The sequence below is a fragment of the Zea mays genome, chromosome 10 (genome assembly GCF_902167145.1).
Source record: "Zea mays cultivar B73 chromosome 10, Zm-B73-REFERENCE-NAM-5.0, whole genome shotgun sequence".
Taxonomy (NCBI): domain Eukaryota; kingdom Viridiplantae; phylum Streptophyta; class Magnoliopsida; order Poales; family Poaceae; genus Zea; species Zea mays.
Genome location: NC_050105.1, coordinates 135,887,732 through 135,900,912, shown reverse-complemented (window position 1 = coordinate 135,900,912; position 13,181 = coordinate 135,887,732). Strand labels below are relative to the sequence as shown.

Genomic DNA, 13,181 nt, shown 5'->3' with positions numbered 1-13,181 from the left:
GTAGCCGCACGCAAAGTATTTTTCCATGCATATTTGTTGGTGGATTGAACAGGCACGCAACAACTACCTCAGAAGTCGTCCCAAAATTCGTCATCAGGTCCAGACTAATGGCGTGTTTGGTATAACCCTGTGTCCCTGTTCCACTCTATAGCAACTCTACTACAAAAGTCTGAATGGAGCAGCTGTGCTCTAGAGTTTAGATTGATTTTTTATAACCAACGGCAGTAGCGGATATATAAATAACTCTAAACTCCATGTTTGTGTTGTTTTTAGAGTTTTTTTAAGTAGCAAAAGAGGTACTTCAAAAATTTGCACTACACCTCCAAAAACTCTATAGATTTTATAACTCTAGAGTTAAGGCATTTGATAGGTTCCAGTCAGCTTATTCTTAGAATTTTATTGTAGAGTCATACAAACACGTCCTAAATTAGGTATATACGTCAACAGAGTCTTTGTTTTTTCCCAAACCGTTGTTCTTTAGTGACATTTTTTTCGTGACATATATAATATACCGCGCAATGCAAGTTCATCAGCCGTATATCAGCACTTTATTAGCACCTTGAACCGCACCTAGCCTAATGCGTTCGATCATTATTGTATAATTCGTCGCGCACTTGATTGGGGCTGATGCGGATGCATGCCGTTCGGCGTTCGCTCGCTTTTTCCCGTGGGTGTTTTTTTTACCTTTATTTACGCCACAAGGTACACACTACCCATGGTGGCCACGCGCCCATCTAATCTTTTTTCGACGCTAGTGGCCGCACCACGCACATTCCGCAAGTTTTTAATATGAAGTGACCAACGGCTCTCGACTGCATCGAATGATTTCTATGGACACATTTTGCTTAACTTTTTTCTGACAAACTTTTTTGATAATCTAGCTGTGGAGAAAATTTGTTTGTAAGAAGAATATGGTATCGTAGAGATTGCGTGCGGGAAAGATAAATATGTACATAGGATTCAGGATCTAGAAAGTGATGAATTTATGCTATTACAACGACTCGATCAATTATATGTTCACATTGATTTTGTATGTTTTTATCAAATCAATTATTATAAAAACATACTAAAAAACTAAGGGGGTGTTTGGGAACAAAGTTTTTCTGCAGTATTGAAGCAATACTGTAGTATTGAGCAATACTGTAGTATTGAGCAATACTGTAGTATTGAGCAATACTGTGGTATTATATACTTTGAGGTGTTTGGAAACTCATCTGAAATCTCTGTATACTAAACTGTAGTATTGTAAATACTGCACTTGTTTTGCAGTTTTGGAAACTTTGGTCTCAGCCAAAGTTTTTCTCTGTAAAAAGAGCGCCAGCTGGATCCCGCTCTGGCTGATTGGTTTCAACCAAAGTTTTTCCCAAACACTTTGATGTATTTGATACTGTTGTATTCGAAAACTGAAGCATTGTAAACTATAGTAATGTCATGACTAAAGTATACTTTAGTATTTGAAAAACTGCGCAATCCACGTGAGCGTGAGCTTCTGATGCACAGAAGCCGAAAAAGGGTCAAACAAACCTGGCCTACGTCTCCCACTCGAGCTAGCGTTGGTCCAATGACCGAACCCTGGAAACTGCCGCGCTCTGTGCTTCGCGTTGGTCCAATGACCGAACCATCGGATTCCTACCACCACTATTAATTAACAAATCAACGCTACTATCTCCCACAGTGTCAGCTGGGCAGCAGTAGTAATGCACTATGACTAGACAGTGCTTATAATTAGGTCGGGCAGAAAATAAAATTTGTCCCGTGGGCCGCCTGGGATTTTATTGGATTTTTATTTGCATATAGAGTACATCTACTCTAAATGCATGCATATATTGGCCACTCAGTCAAGGCCCATACTTAAAAAACCGAAGAAAAAAAAGATTGACTTAAACAGCTTGTTTGGGTGGAGTCGAAGCTGTTTCAGAAGAAAACGTTTAGGCCTTTTTGTTTGTGCCGGATTGGTAGGTCGGAACTATTCCTAATCGTATTGCTTCTCTAATTAATATAAACTTTGATTAGCTGGAACGATTACGGGTACAATCCGACACAAACGAATAAGGCCTTAGCCAAAACGATTTCAGTGGTATAATTGTATGTCTTTGTGAAATAACTTGCTTGGTGGAGTCGAAGCTGTTTTGGAAGGAAAAAAAACGTTTGCCCTAAACGATTTCAATGGTAGAATTATATAATCTATACAGAGTTTGTGAGAAATTGTTGCAAGAATGTCATGTTTTCACGACTTTGGCTGCTTATTTTTTTTTTAAAAAAAGAAGAAGCAATTTTGGCTCCTCTGGTCTTCTTCTTATAAGGAGCCATTTTGATATATCCACCGTTTGACACACAGCTTGGGGCAGGATCCACTAGTAGCCAGAGCTGAACCCTGAATTAATCAAAGAAATATTATGAGATTCTGGTGCGCGTACGTGCCACTGCACAGACGCTGTAGCTTTTTCATTAGTGTAAGATCTCTCTGCAAGGCAGCAACTCAGAACAGTCTTGAGGCGTCCGTCGAATCCGCGATGCGCCTCGCCTACAAGGTACAGCTCAGCATGGAGCGTGTGGTCGCCACAGGTGACGCGATCGCAGCCGTCCGTTGCTGAGAACCCTAGCGGATTCCGCTATAAATACCACGCCCGAGGCGTGTGGCAGCCACGCTCCGATCCCCATCCATTCATCGACATTCGAGTACACACACCTGCTTGGCCTCCTCCAGTCCTCGATCGATCGATCGATCGGCTTGCTTGCTTCCTTGGCGATACATTTCCATGGACCTTCACCTCAGCTCCCACGTCCACGCGGCGGCGGCGGCGCAGGCGACAGCCTCGGCCTTCCCGAATGGTAAGAAAGCGGAGAGTACTGACGTGCTGCCACCGAGGGCTGTCGTCACCATCGACGTCGAGGCGGGCGCGCCGACGAACGCGGCCGGGGACGATCCGCGCGACGCCGACGGGGACGCCGGCGGCGTCGACTACATGGCCCGCGCGCAGTGGCTCCGGGCGGCCGTCCTGGGCGCGAACGACGGCCTCGTGTCCGTGGCGTCCCTCATGATCGGCGTCGGCGCCGTGAGCGCCACGCCCAAGGCCATGCTGGTGTCCGGCACGGCGGGGCTCGTGGCGGGCGCCTGCAGCATGGCCATCGGCGAGTTCGTCTCCGTGTACGCGCAGTACGACATGGAGGTCTCGCAGATCAAGCGCGGCGATGGCGGCGAGGAGGAGGAGGAAGGCGCCGCTAGGGACGGCCTGCCGAGCCCGACGCAGGCCGCGCTCGCGTCGGCGCTGGCGTTCGCGTTCGGCGCGCTCCTGCCGCTGCTGGCGGGGGTGTTCGTGCCGTCGTGGGCCGCCAGGGTGGCCGCGGTGTGCGCCGCGACTAGCGTCGGCCTGGCCGCGTTCGGCGTGGCCGGCGCGTACCTGGGCGGCGCCAGCATGTTGAGGTCCGGCCTGAGGGTGCTCCTCGGCGGCTGGTTCGCCATGCTCCTCACGTTCGCCGTGCTCCGGCTGTTCGGGACGGTCTTCCACATACAAGTCTCGTCGTCGGTGTGAATGTGACAGCTCTCGTGCTAATGGTGGCAAATGGAATAATGGCCCAGGGGCCTCTATAGCTTGCTCTTGTTGACATCGGAATGCGCGCGAAAACCTGCATGCCTTGATGAGTAGCAAACTAGCGGTCGCCTGGATAGCGAAATGAGTTGGAAAAGGGGTGTGTGGGCGTGTGGTGTGGCTAGTGGATGTACTACTTGATTGTAATGTACTATGTCGTGCTAATGTATCCGGCGACAAGATCGAAAACAGATTGTATTACAATGGTGCTCGTCTATATAGGGTATAATAATGTCGTTGCCGATGTACAGTTCACCGATATTTTTTTGTCGAGAGTCACTCGGCAAAGACTTTATCGTCGAGTGCCTTAAGCACTTAGCAAAGAAGCTGTGTCTGGTAGTGGTGGTTTGTTAAAATCAAAAAACTATGCACGTTTTCCAGTTTGATATACACTTTTAAAAAAACGAATTGGCCTTTTCAACATACCTATATGAAACTGAATGTCACAAGCATCATAAAAAACAACAACAAAATAGAAATTTCTATTTGGTCAGATAAAGTTAAAGTCGATATGCTATTGCCAGCAGGTGCTATCTAAAACTTCTGTTCTTCTTCTGATTGATCGTCAGATACTTTTAGATGTTGCTTCTTTAAGTAGCCAAAGACAACCATACAAGCAATTCTCTTTTGGAAGTGACGAATGACATTTCCTCCAGCATCCTGGCTAAAGATGGGTCAGTATATGAGTTGCCACGCACCTCTCAGTTATCATTCTTGAGCACCATTAATTCGATGACGAGGAATAAGGGGTGTGTGGCTGGTGGATGTACTACTTGATTGTAATGTATGTCGTGCTAATGTATCCGACGAGAAAAATCGAAAACAGATTGTATTACACAGGGCGCAATGCCGTGGTTTGTGAAAGTCAAGTTATGCACGCTTACGGTTTGATATGTAGACTTTATTTAAAAAAAGTAACAAAACGAATCAGTCTTTTCAACATACCCATGAAACGTACTGAATGTCGCAAGCAGTATTAAAACAACAACAGCAGCAGCAAATAGAGATTTCTATTTGGCCAGATAAAGTTAAAAGTCGACATGCTACAGCAGGTGCTCTATCTGAAACTTCTGTTCTTCTTCCGGTTGATCAGCAGCAGGCACTTTTTTAGCTGCTGCTGCATTAGCTAGTCAAAGACAATCATACAAGCAATTCTCTTTTAGAAGTGGTGAATGACATTTCCTCCAGCATCCTGGCTAAAGATGGGTCAGTATGGGTTGTCACGCACCTCTCAATTATCATGCTTGAGCACCATATTGGATGCTGATGAACAATAAGTAGGGCCATCTGGGATAATAAAACAAACAAGAATGTGTTAATAAGAAATATTTCTGTGCCTCAATAATAATGATGAACTTGTAGTGGACAATCCGGGTAAAGTTGGGCATTGCAGTACCCGCATAAGCTTTACTTGAAGTGCTTAGTACCATTGTCCTTTTAGCGCTTGGTTTCTCCAAGGTTTTGGATTTTGTCTGCTAAAGAGCCAAAAAGAATGAACCTTTTTTGGTTATTGGACATAGAGAGATTGTTTGCATCCATATACTCAATACTTGATCAGAGGTATATATGAACGAACTATCATCACACCGTCCACCAACTAATGAACTAATTATTAGCCCACTTGCTAATATAGTTAGTAGGTCTGTTTGAATCTCTGCATGCTAACTTTGGTTGTAACTATTATCATAGATAGATTTAAACAATCCTTTAGTATATATAATAACTAGAGAGATCTTTGAATCTATTTTTATAATAATATTTTTAGGGATATAAAAGTTTCCAATATTTTTTATAAATTTAATTAAATATAAGAAAATTTGGCCAGCACAAATGTCACAACGTTAGCTTTTTCGAGACGTTGGTAGTATATATGTTTCTCGAAAACTATACAACTAAGGGGTGTTTGAATATATTAGAGCTAATAGTTAGTTGGATAAAAAAATTAGTGGTGAAATTAGCTAGCTAATAAATAGCTAGCCAACTATTAGCTAATTTACTAAAAGTAATTAATAGTTAAACTATTAGCTAGAGTGTTTGGATGTCTTTAACTAATTTTAGCTGATAACTATTAGTTCTAGTGTATTCAAACACCCCGTAAGTCAGAATCTAACGAACAATCAAACATGGCCTGAGGTGGGACTAATAATATTCAAACATCATAGTAATGAAAAAATAACTATTTACCACTATTTAGAGGTGGGTGGTATAATTTTTTACCATGTTAGTGACTATGGTGCCACTGGCACAAATTAAATTGCTGCTACCGTAAAGTGGCAAAAAATCGAACGCTTCTAGTAGTAAAACCGGACAATCGGTTTCACGATTGTATAGCTGCACCATTTCAGAATCAAGATGAAATCAGAGGCGGAGGATCTAATGTGGCAAGGTATGGCCCACGACATACCTTAGCCTAGCCCATTAGCAGCACTAGGTCTAAGACCCTTGGTCTTTCTTCGCGCTTGACATCTGTCTAGCTTTTTGTTGCGACGTTGCTCGCAGATAGACACAATTGCTCGCTTCTCTGTCACCCGTCTGGCTTCTTGGTTGCGCCGATGCTCGCACAGGCAGGTGCAATTGCTTGCTTCTCTGTCGTCGGCTATTGGCTGTCGCTCGCTCGCTTCGCCTCCGCACCTCTAAGGTAGCTGCTCACCTCTTCTAATCTTTGTGCTCGCCTCGACCCTGTTCTGTGCTCACCTTTACTCTGCTGCCGCCTCGGTCGCTCACCTCTGCTTCGCCGCCGCAAACCGCGGGCGCCGACTGCCGAGCGAAGGAGGAAGACACCGTTCAATCGCAAATAGTAGTTCGTTCCCTAATCAGGTAATTCCAAATCGACAAATCCATAGCTAGTTGACCGATTCATATGTTTATTTATACATGTACACGAATTTATACATGTAGTCATATACAAAATCCGCCATACCTTAAATTCTAGGCATCCTCCGCCACTGGATGAAACAATCGTGTCAGTTTCAGAAATTGCCACAAGGCTTCCGGACTTTACCGGGGACTGGTAAAGTCCGAGCGAGACAGTGTTTTGTGGCAATGCAGGCTACAGTCACTGCCATATGTCGACGAGGCGGTGATCGGCGTCGGCGTCGTTCGGATTCGCAGCGTTCCCGTGGACACACGCCACATTCCCCTATTTTAGGGGTACAGAGCAGAATATTTACAAACTGTAGCTGGATGGCCGCAAAAATGTGAGTGTCATGTGACAGAATTCAACGTAGCTCCACCATTGATCTATATGCCACAACATAACATATTCATTGTGACCATGCTCAATTATAAGGATAACAAAAAAATAAGGATTCGTCGGTCGCCCTGTGAAAGGGAATTAGACTTACACCTAGTTCCTAAATAATTTTGGTGGTTGAATTGCCTAACACAAACAAATTGGACTAACTAGTTTGCTCTAGTGCATAAGTTATACAGGTGCTAAAGGTTCACTCTCAGCCAATAAAAAGATCAAGTTTTTGGATTCAACCAAGGAGCAAAGGACCAACCGAAGGCACCCCGGTGTGCCACCGGACAGTGTCCGGTGCACCACCGGACATGTCCGGTGCACCAGAGGACTCCAACGCAAACTTGCTACCTTCGGGAATTTCCAGAGGCACTCGCGCTATAATTCACCGGACTGTCCGGTGTACACCGGACAATGTCCGGTGCGCCAAGGAAGAGTGGCCTCAGGAACTCGCCAGCTTCGGGAAGCTCCAACGGCTAGTCCGCTATAATTCACCGGACATGTCCGGTGTGCACCGGACTGTCCGGTGCAACTCCGGAGCAACGGCTATCTCCGCGCCAACGGCTCTCTGCGGTGCATTAAATGCGCGCGCAGCGCGCGCAGAAGTCAGGCGTGCCCATACTGGCACACCGGACAAGGAACAGTAGATGTCCGGTGTGCACCGGACACCCAGGCGGGCCCACAAGTCAGAAGTTCCAACGGTCAGAATCCAACGGCAGTGATGACGTGGCGGGGGCACCGAACATGTCCGGTGTGCACCGGACTGTCCGGTGCGCCATCGAACAGACAGCCTCCCAACGGCCACTTTTGGTGGTTGGGGCTATAAATACCCCAACCACCCCACCATTCATTGCATCCAAGTTTTCCACTTCTCAACTATTACAAGAGCTCTAGCATTCAATTCTAGACACACCAAAGAGACCAAATCCTCTCCAAATTCCACACAACGCCATAGTGACTAGAGAGAGTGATTTGCTTGTGTTCTTTCGAGCTCTTGCGCTTGGATTGCTTTCTTCTTTCTTGATTCTTTCATTGCGATCAAACTCACTTGTAATTGAGGCAAGAGACACCAAACTTGTGGTGGTCCTTGTGGGAACTTTGTGTTCCAAGTGATTAAGAAGAGAAAGCTCACTCGATCCGTGGGATCGTTTGAGAGAGGGAAGGGTTGAAAGAGACCCGGCCTTTGTGGCCTCCTCAACGGGGAGTAGGTTTGCAAGAACCGAACCTCGGTAAAACAAATCCACGTGTCACACTCTTCATTTACTTGCGATTTGTTTTTCCACCCTCTCTCGCGGACTCGTTTCTTTATTACTAACGCTAACCCGGCTTGTAGTTGTGTTTATATTTGTAAATTTCAGTTTCGCCGTATTCACCCCCCCCCTCTAGGCGACTATCAATTGGTATCGGAGCCCGGTGCTTCATTAGAACCTAACCGCTCGAAGTGATGTCGGGAGATCACGCCAAGAAGGAGATGGAGACCGGCGAAAAGCCCACTACAAGCCAAGGGAGCACTTCATCGGAAGAGTCCCGCACCAAGAGGAGGGAGAAGAAGAAGAACTCCTCCAACAAAGGGAAGGAGAAGAAATCTTCTTCTCACCACAAAGAGAAGAAGGAAAAATCTTCTTCCCACAAGCCGCATCGGAGTAGAGACAAGCAAAAGAGGATGAGGAAAGTTGTCTACTACGAGACCGACACTTCATCAACATCAACCTCCGGCTCCGATGCGCCCTCCGTAACTTCTAAACGCCAAGAGCGTAAGAAGTTTAGTAAGATCCCCCTACACTATCCTCGCATTTCTAAACATGCACCTCTACTTTTCGTCCCATTAGGCAAACCACCAACTTTTGATGGTGAAGATTATGCTAGGTGGAGTGATTTAATGCGATTTCATCTAACCTCACTCCCCAAAAGTATATGGGATGTTGTTGAGTTTGGTGCACAGGTACCATCCGTAGGGGATAAAGACTATGATGAGGATGAGGTGGCCCAAATCGAGCACTTCAACTCTCAAGCGACAACAATACTCCACGCCTCACTAAGTAGAGAGGAGTATAACAAAGTACAAGGGTTGAAGAGTGCCAAGGAGGTTTGGGATGTGCTCAAAACCGCGCACGAGGGAGACGAGCTCACCAAGATCACCAAGCGGGAAACGATCGAGGGGGAGCTCGGTCGGTTCCGGCTTCGCAAAGGGGAGGAGCCACAACACATGTACAACCGGCTTAAGACCTTGGTGAATCAAGTGCGCAACCTCGGGAGCGTAAAGTGGGATGACCATGAAGTGGTTAAGGTTATTCTAAGATCTGTTATTTTCCTTAACCCTACTCAAGTTCAATTAATTCGTGGTAATCCTAGATATACTAAAATGACCCCCGAGGAAGTAATCGGGCATTTTGTAAGTTTTGAGTGCATGATCGAAGGCTCGAGGAAGATCAACGAGCTTGATGATCCATCTACATCCGAAGCTCAACCTGTCGCATTCAAGGCGACGGAAGGGAAGAAGGAGGAGTCTACCCCAAGTCGACAACCAATAGACGCCTCCAAGCTTGACAATGAGGAAATGGCGCTCGTCATCAAGAGCTTCCGCCAAATCCTCAAACAAAGGAGAGGGAAAGACTACAAGTCCCGCTCCAAGAAGGTTTGCTACAAATGTGGTAAGCCCGGTCATTTTATTGCTAAATGTCCTACATCAAGTGACAGTGACCGAGGCGACGACAAGAAGGGGAGAAGAAAGGAGAAGAAGAGGTACTACAAGAAGAAGGGCGGCGATGCCCATGTTTGTCGGGAATGGGATTCCGACGAAAGCTCAAGCGACTCCTCCGACGACGAGGACGCCGCCAACATCGCCGTCACCAAAGGACTCCTCTTCCCCAACGTCGGCCACAAATGCTTCATGGCAAAGGACGGCAAAAAGAAGAAGGTTAAATCTAACTCCTCCACTAAATATGAATCCTCTAGTGATGATAATGCTAGTGATGAGGAAGATAATTTGCGTACTCTTTTTGCCAACCTCAACATGCAACAAAAAGAAAAACTTAATGAATTGATTAGTGCCATCCATGAAAAGGATGATCTCTTGGACACCCAAGAGGACTTCCTAATCAAAGAAAATAAAAAGCATGTTAAGGTTAAAAATGCTTATGCTCTAGAAATTGAGAAATGTCAAAAATTATCTAGTGAGCTAAGCACTTGCCATGAAACAATAGACAACCTTAGAAATGAAAATGCTAATTTAAATGCTAAGGTTGATTCACATGTTTGCAATGTTTCAATTCCCAACCCTAGAGATAATAATGATGATTTGCTTGCTAGGATTGAAGAATTGAACATTTCTCTTGCTAGTCTTAGATTAGAAAATGAAAATTTAATTGCTAAGGCTAAAGATTTTGATGTTTGCAAAGTTACAATTTCCGATCTTAGAGATAAAAATCATATTCTACATGCAAAGATTGTTGAACTTAATTCTTGCAAACCATCTACATCTACCATTGAGCATGTCACTATTTGTACTAGATGTAGAGATGTTGATATCAATGCTATTTATGATCATATGACTTTAATTAAACAACAAAATGATCATATAGCAATGTTAGATGCTAAAATTGCCGAGCATAACTTAGAAAATGAAAAATTTAAATTTGCTAGAAGTATGCTCTATAATGGGAGACGCCCTGGCATCAAGGATGGCATTGGCTTTCAAAGGGGAGACAATGTCAAACCTAGTGCCCCTCCTAAAAGATTGTCAAATTTTGTTAAGGGCAAGGCTCCCATGCCTCAGGATAACGAGGGTTACATTCTATACCCTGCCGGTTATCCCGAGAGCAAAATTAGAAGAATTCATTCTAGGAAGTCTCACTCTGGCCCTAATCATGCTTTCATGTATAAGGGTGAGACATCTAGCTCTAGGCAACCAACCCGTGCTAAGTTGCCTAGAAAGAAAACTCCTAGTGCATCAAATGATCATGACATTTCATTCAAAACTTTTGATGCATCTTATGTGTTGACTAACAAATCCGGCAAAGTAGTTGCCAAATATGTTGGGGGCAAGCACAAGGGGTCAAAGACTTGTGTTTGGATACCCAAAGTTCTTGTGTCTAATGCCAAAGGACCCAAAACCATTTGGGTACCTAAAGTCAAGAACTAAAATTGTTTTGTAGGTTTATGCATCCGGGGGCTCAAGTTGGATACTCGACAGCGGGTGCACAAACCATATGACAGGGGAGAAAAGGATGTTCTCCTCCTATGAGAAAAACAAAGATCCCCAACGAGCTATCACATTCGGGGATGGAAATCAAGGTCTGGTCAAAGGTTTGGGTAAAATAGCTATATCCCCTGACCATTCCATCTCTAATGTTTTTCTTGTAGATTCTTTAGATTACAATTTGCTTTCTGTTTCACAATTATGTCAAATGGGCTACAACTGTCTTTTCACTGATGTAGGTGTCACTGTCTTTAGAAGAAGTGATGATTCAATAGCATTTAAGGGTGTGTTAGAGGGTCAGCTATACTTGGTAGACTTTGATAGGGCTGAACTCGACACTTGCTTAATTGCTAAGACTAACATGGGTTGGCTCTAGCATCGCCGACTAGCCCATGTTGGGATGAAGAATCTTCATAAGCTTCTAAAGGGAGAACACATTTTAGGACTAACAAATGTTCATTTTGAGAAAGACAGGATTTGTAGCGCATGCCAAGCAGGAAAGCAAGTTGGCACTCATCATCCGCATAAGAACATAATGACGACCGACAGGCCACTGGAGCTCCTGCACATGGATCTATTCGGCCCGATCGCTTACATAAGCATCGGCGGGAGTAAGTATTGTCTAGTTATTGTGGATGATTATTCTCGCTTCACTTGGGTATTCTTCTTGCAGGAAAAATCTCAAACCCAAGAGACCTTAAAGGGATTCTTGAGACGGGCTCAAAATGAGTTCGGCTTAAGGATCAAGAAAATAAGAAGCGACAACGGGACGGAGTTCAAGAACTCTCAAATTGAAGGCTTCCTTGAGGAGGAGGGCATCAAGCATGAGTTCTCTTCTTCCTACACGCCACAACAAAATGGGGTAGTGGAGAGAAAGAATCGAACTCTATTGGACATGGCTAGAACCATGCTTGATGAATACAAGATTTCGGATCGGTTTTGGGCGGAAGCGGTCAACACCGCTTGCTACGCCATCAACCGGTTGTATCTACACCGAATCCTCAAGAAGACATCATATGAACTCCTAACAGGTAAAAAGCCAAACATTTCATATTTTAGAGTTTTTGGTAGCAAATGCTTTATTCTTGTTAAAAGAGGTAGAAAATCTAAATTTGCTCCTAAAACTGTAGAAGGCTTTTTACTTGGTTATGACTCAAACACAAGAGCATATAGGGTCTTTAACAAGTCCACTGGACTAGTTGAAGTCTCATGTGACGTTGTGTTTGATGAAACTAACGGCTCTCAAGTAGAGCAAGTTGATCTTGATGAGATAGGTGATGAAGAGGCTCCATGCATAGCGCTAAGGAACATGTCCATTGGGGATGTGTGTCCTAAGGAATCCAAAGAGCCTCCAAATGCACAAGATCAACCGTCCTCCTCCACGCAAGCATCTCCACCAACTCAAAATGAGGATGAAGCTCAAGTTGATGAAGAAGAAGATCAATCAAATGAGCCACCTCAAGATGACGGCATAGATCAAGGGGGAGATGCAAATGATCAAGACAAGGAGGATGAAGAACCAAGGCCGCCACACCCAAGAGTCCACCAAGCAATCCAACGAGATCACCCCGTCGACACCATCCTCGGCGATATTCATAAGGGGGTAACTACTAGATCTCGGGTTGCACATTTTTGTGAACATTACTCGTTTGTTTCCTCCATTGAGCCACACAGGGTAGAGGAAGCACTACAAGATTCGGATTGGGTGGTGGCGATGCAAGAGGAGCTTAACAACTTCACTAGAAATGAGGTATGACACTTAGTTCCACGTCCTAATCAAAATGTTGTAGGAACCAAATGGGTCTTCCGCAACAAGCAAGATGAGCATGGTGTGGTGACAAGGAACAAAGCTCGACTTGTGGCCAAGGGATACTCCCAAGTCGAAGGTTTGGATTTCGGTGAAACCTATGCACCCGTAGCTAGGCTTGAGTCAATCCGCATATTATTGGCCTATGCTACTTACCATGGCTTTAAGCTTTATCAAATGGACGTGAAAAGTGCCTTCCTCAATGGACCAATCAAGGAAGAGGTCTATGTTGAGCAACCTCCCGGCTTTGAAGACAGTGAGTACCCTAACCATGTCTATAAGCTCTCTAAGGCGCTTTACGGGCTCAAGCAAGCCCCAAGAGCATGGTATGAATGCCTTAGGGAT

The 13,181-nt window shown here is 44.8% G+C and overlaps 1 protein-coding gene across 1 annotated transcript; it reads left to right on the top strand.

Annotated features, from left to right (window-relative positions):
* Positions 1–2,380: 2,380 nt before the first annotated feature.
* Positions 2,381–3,834, top strand: LOC103641884 (vacuolar iron transporter homolog 2). The gene has a single exon (XM_008665195.2). It carries the CDS (start codon positions 2,760–2,762, stop codon positions 3,531–3,533), a length of 774 nt encoding a protein of 257 aa, XP_008663417.1. The 5' UTR covers positions 2,381–2,759; the 3' UTR covers positions 3,534–3,834.
* The last annotated feature ends 9,347 nt before the right edge of the window (positions 3,835–13,181 follow it).

Coding starts and splice junctions, on each gene's coding strand:
- LOC103641884 (XM_008665195.2), top strand. CDS start 2,760: ATGGACCTTCACCTCAGCTCCCACGTCCACGCGGCGGCGGCGGCGCAG.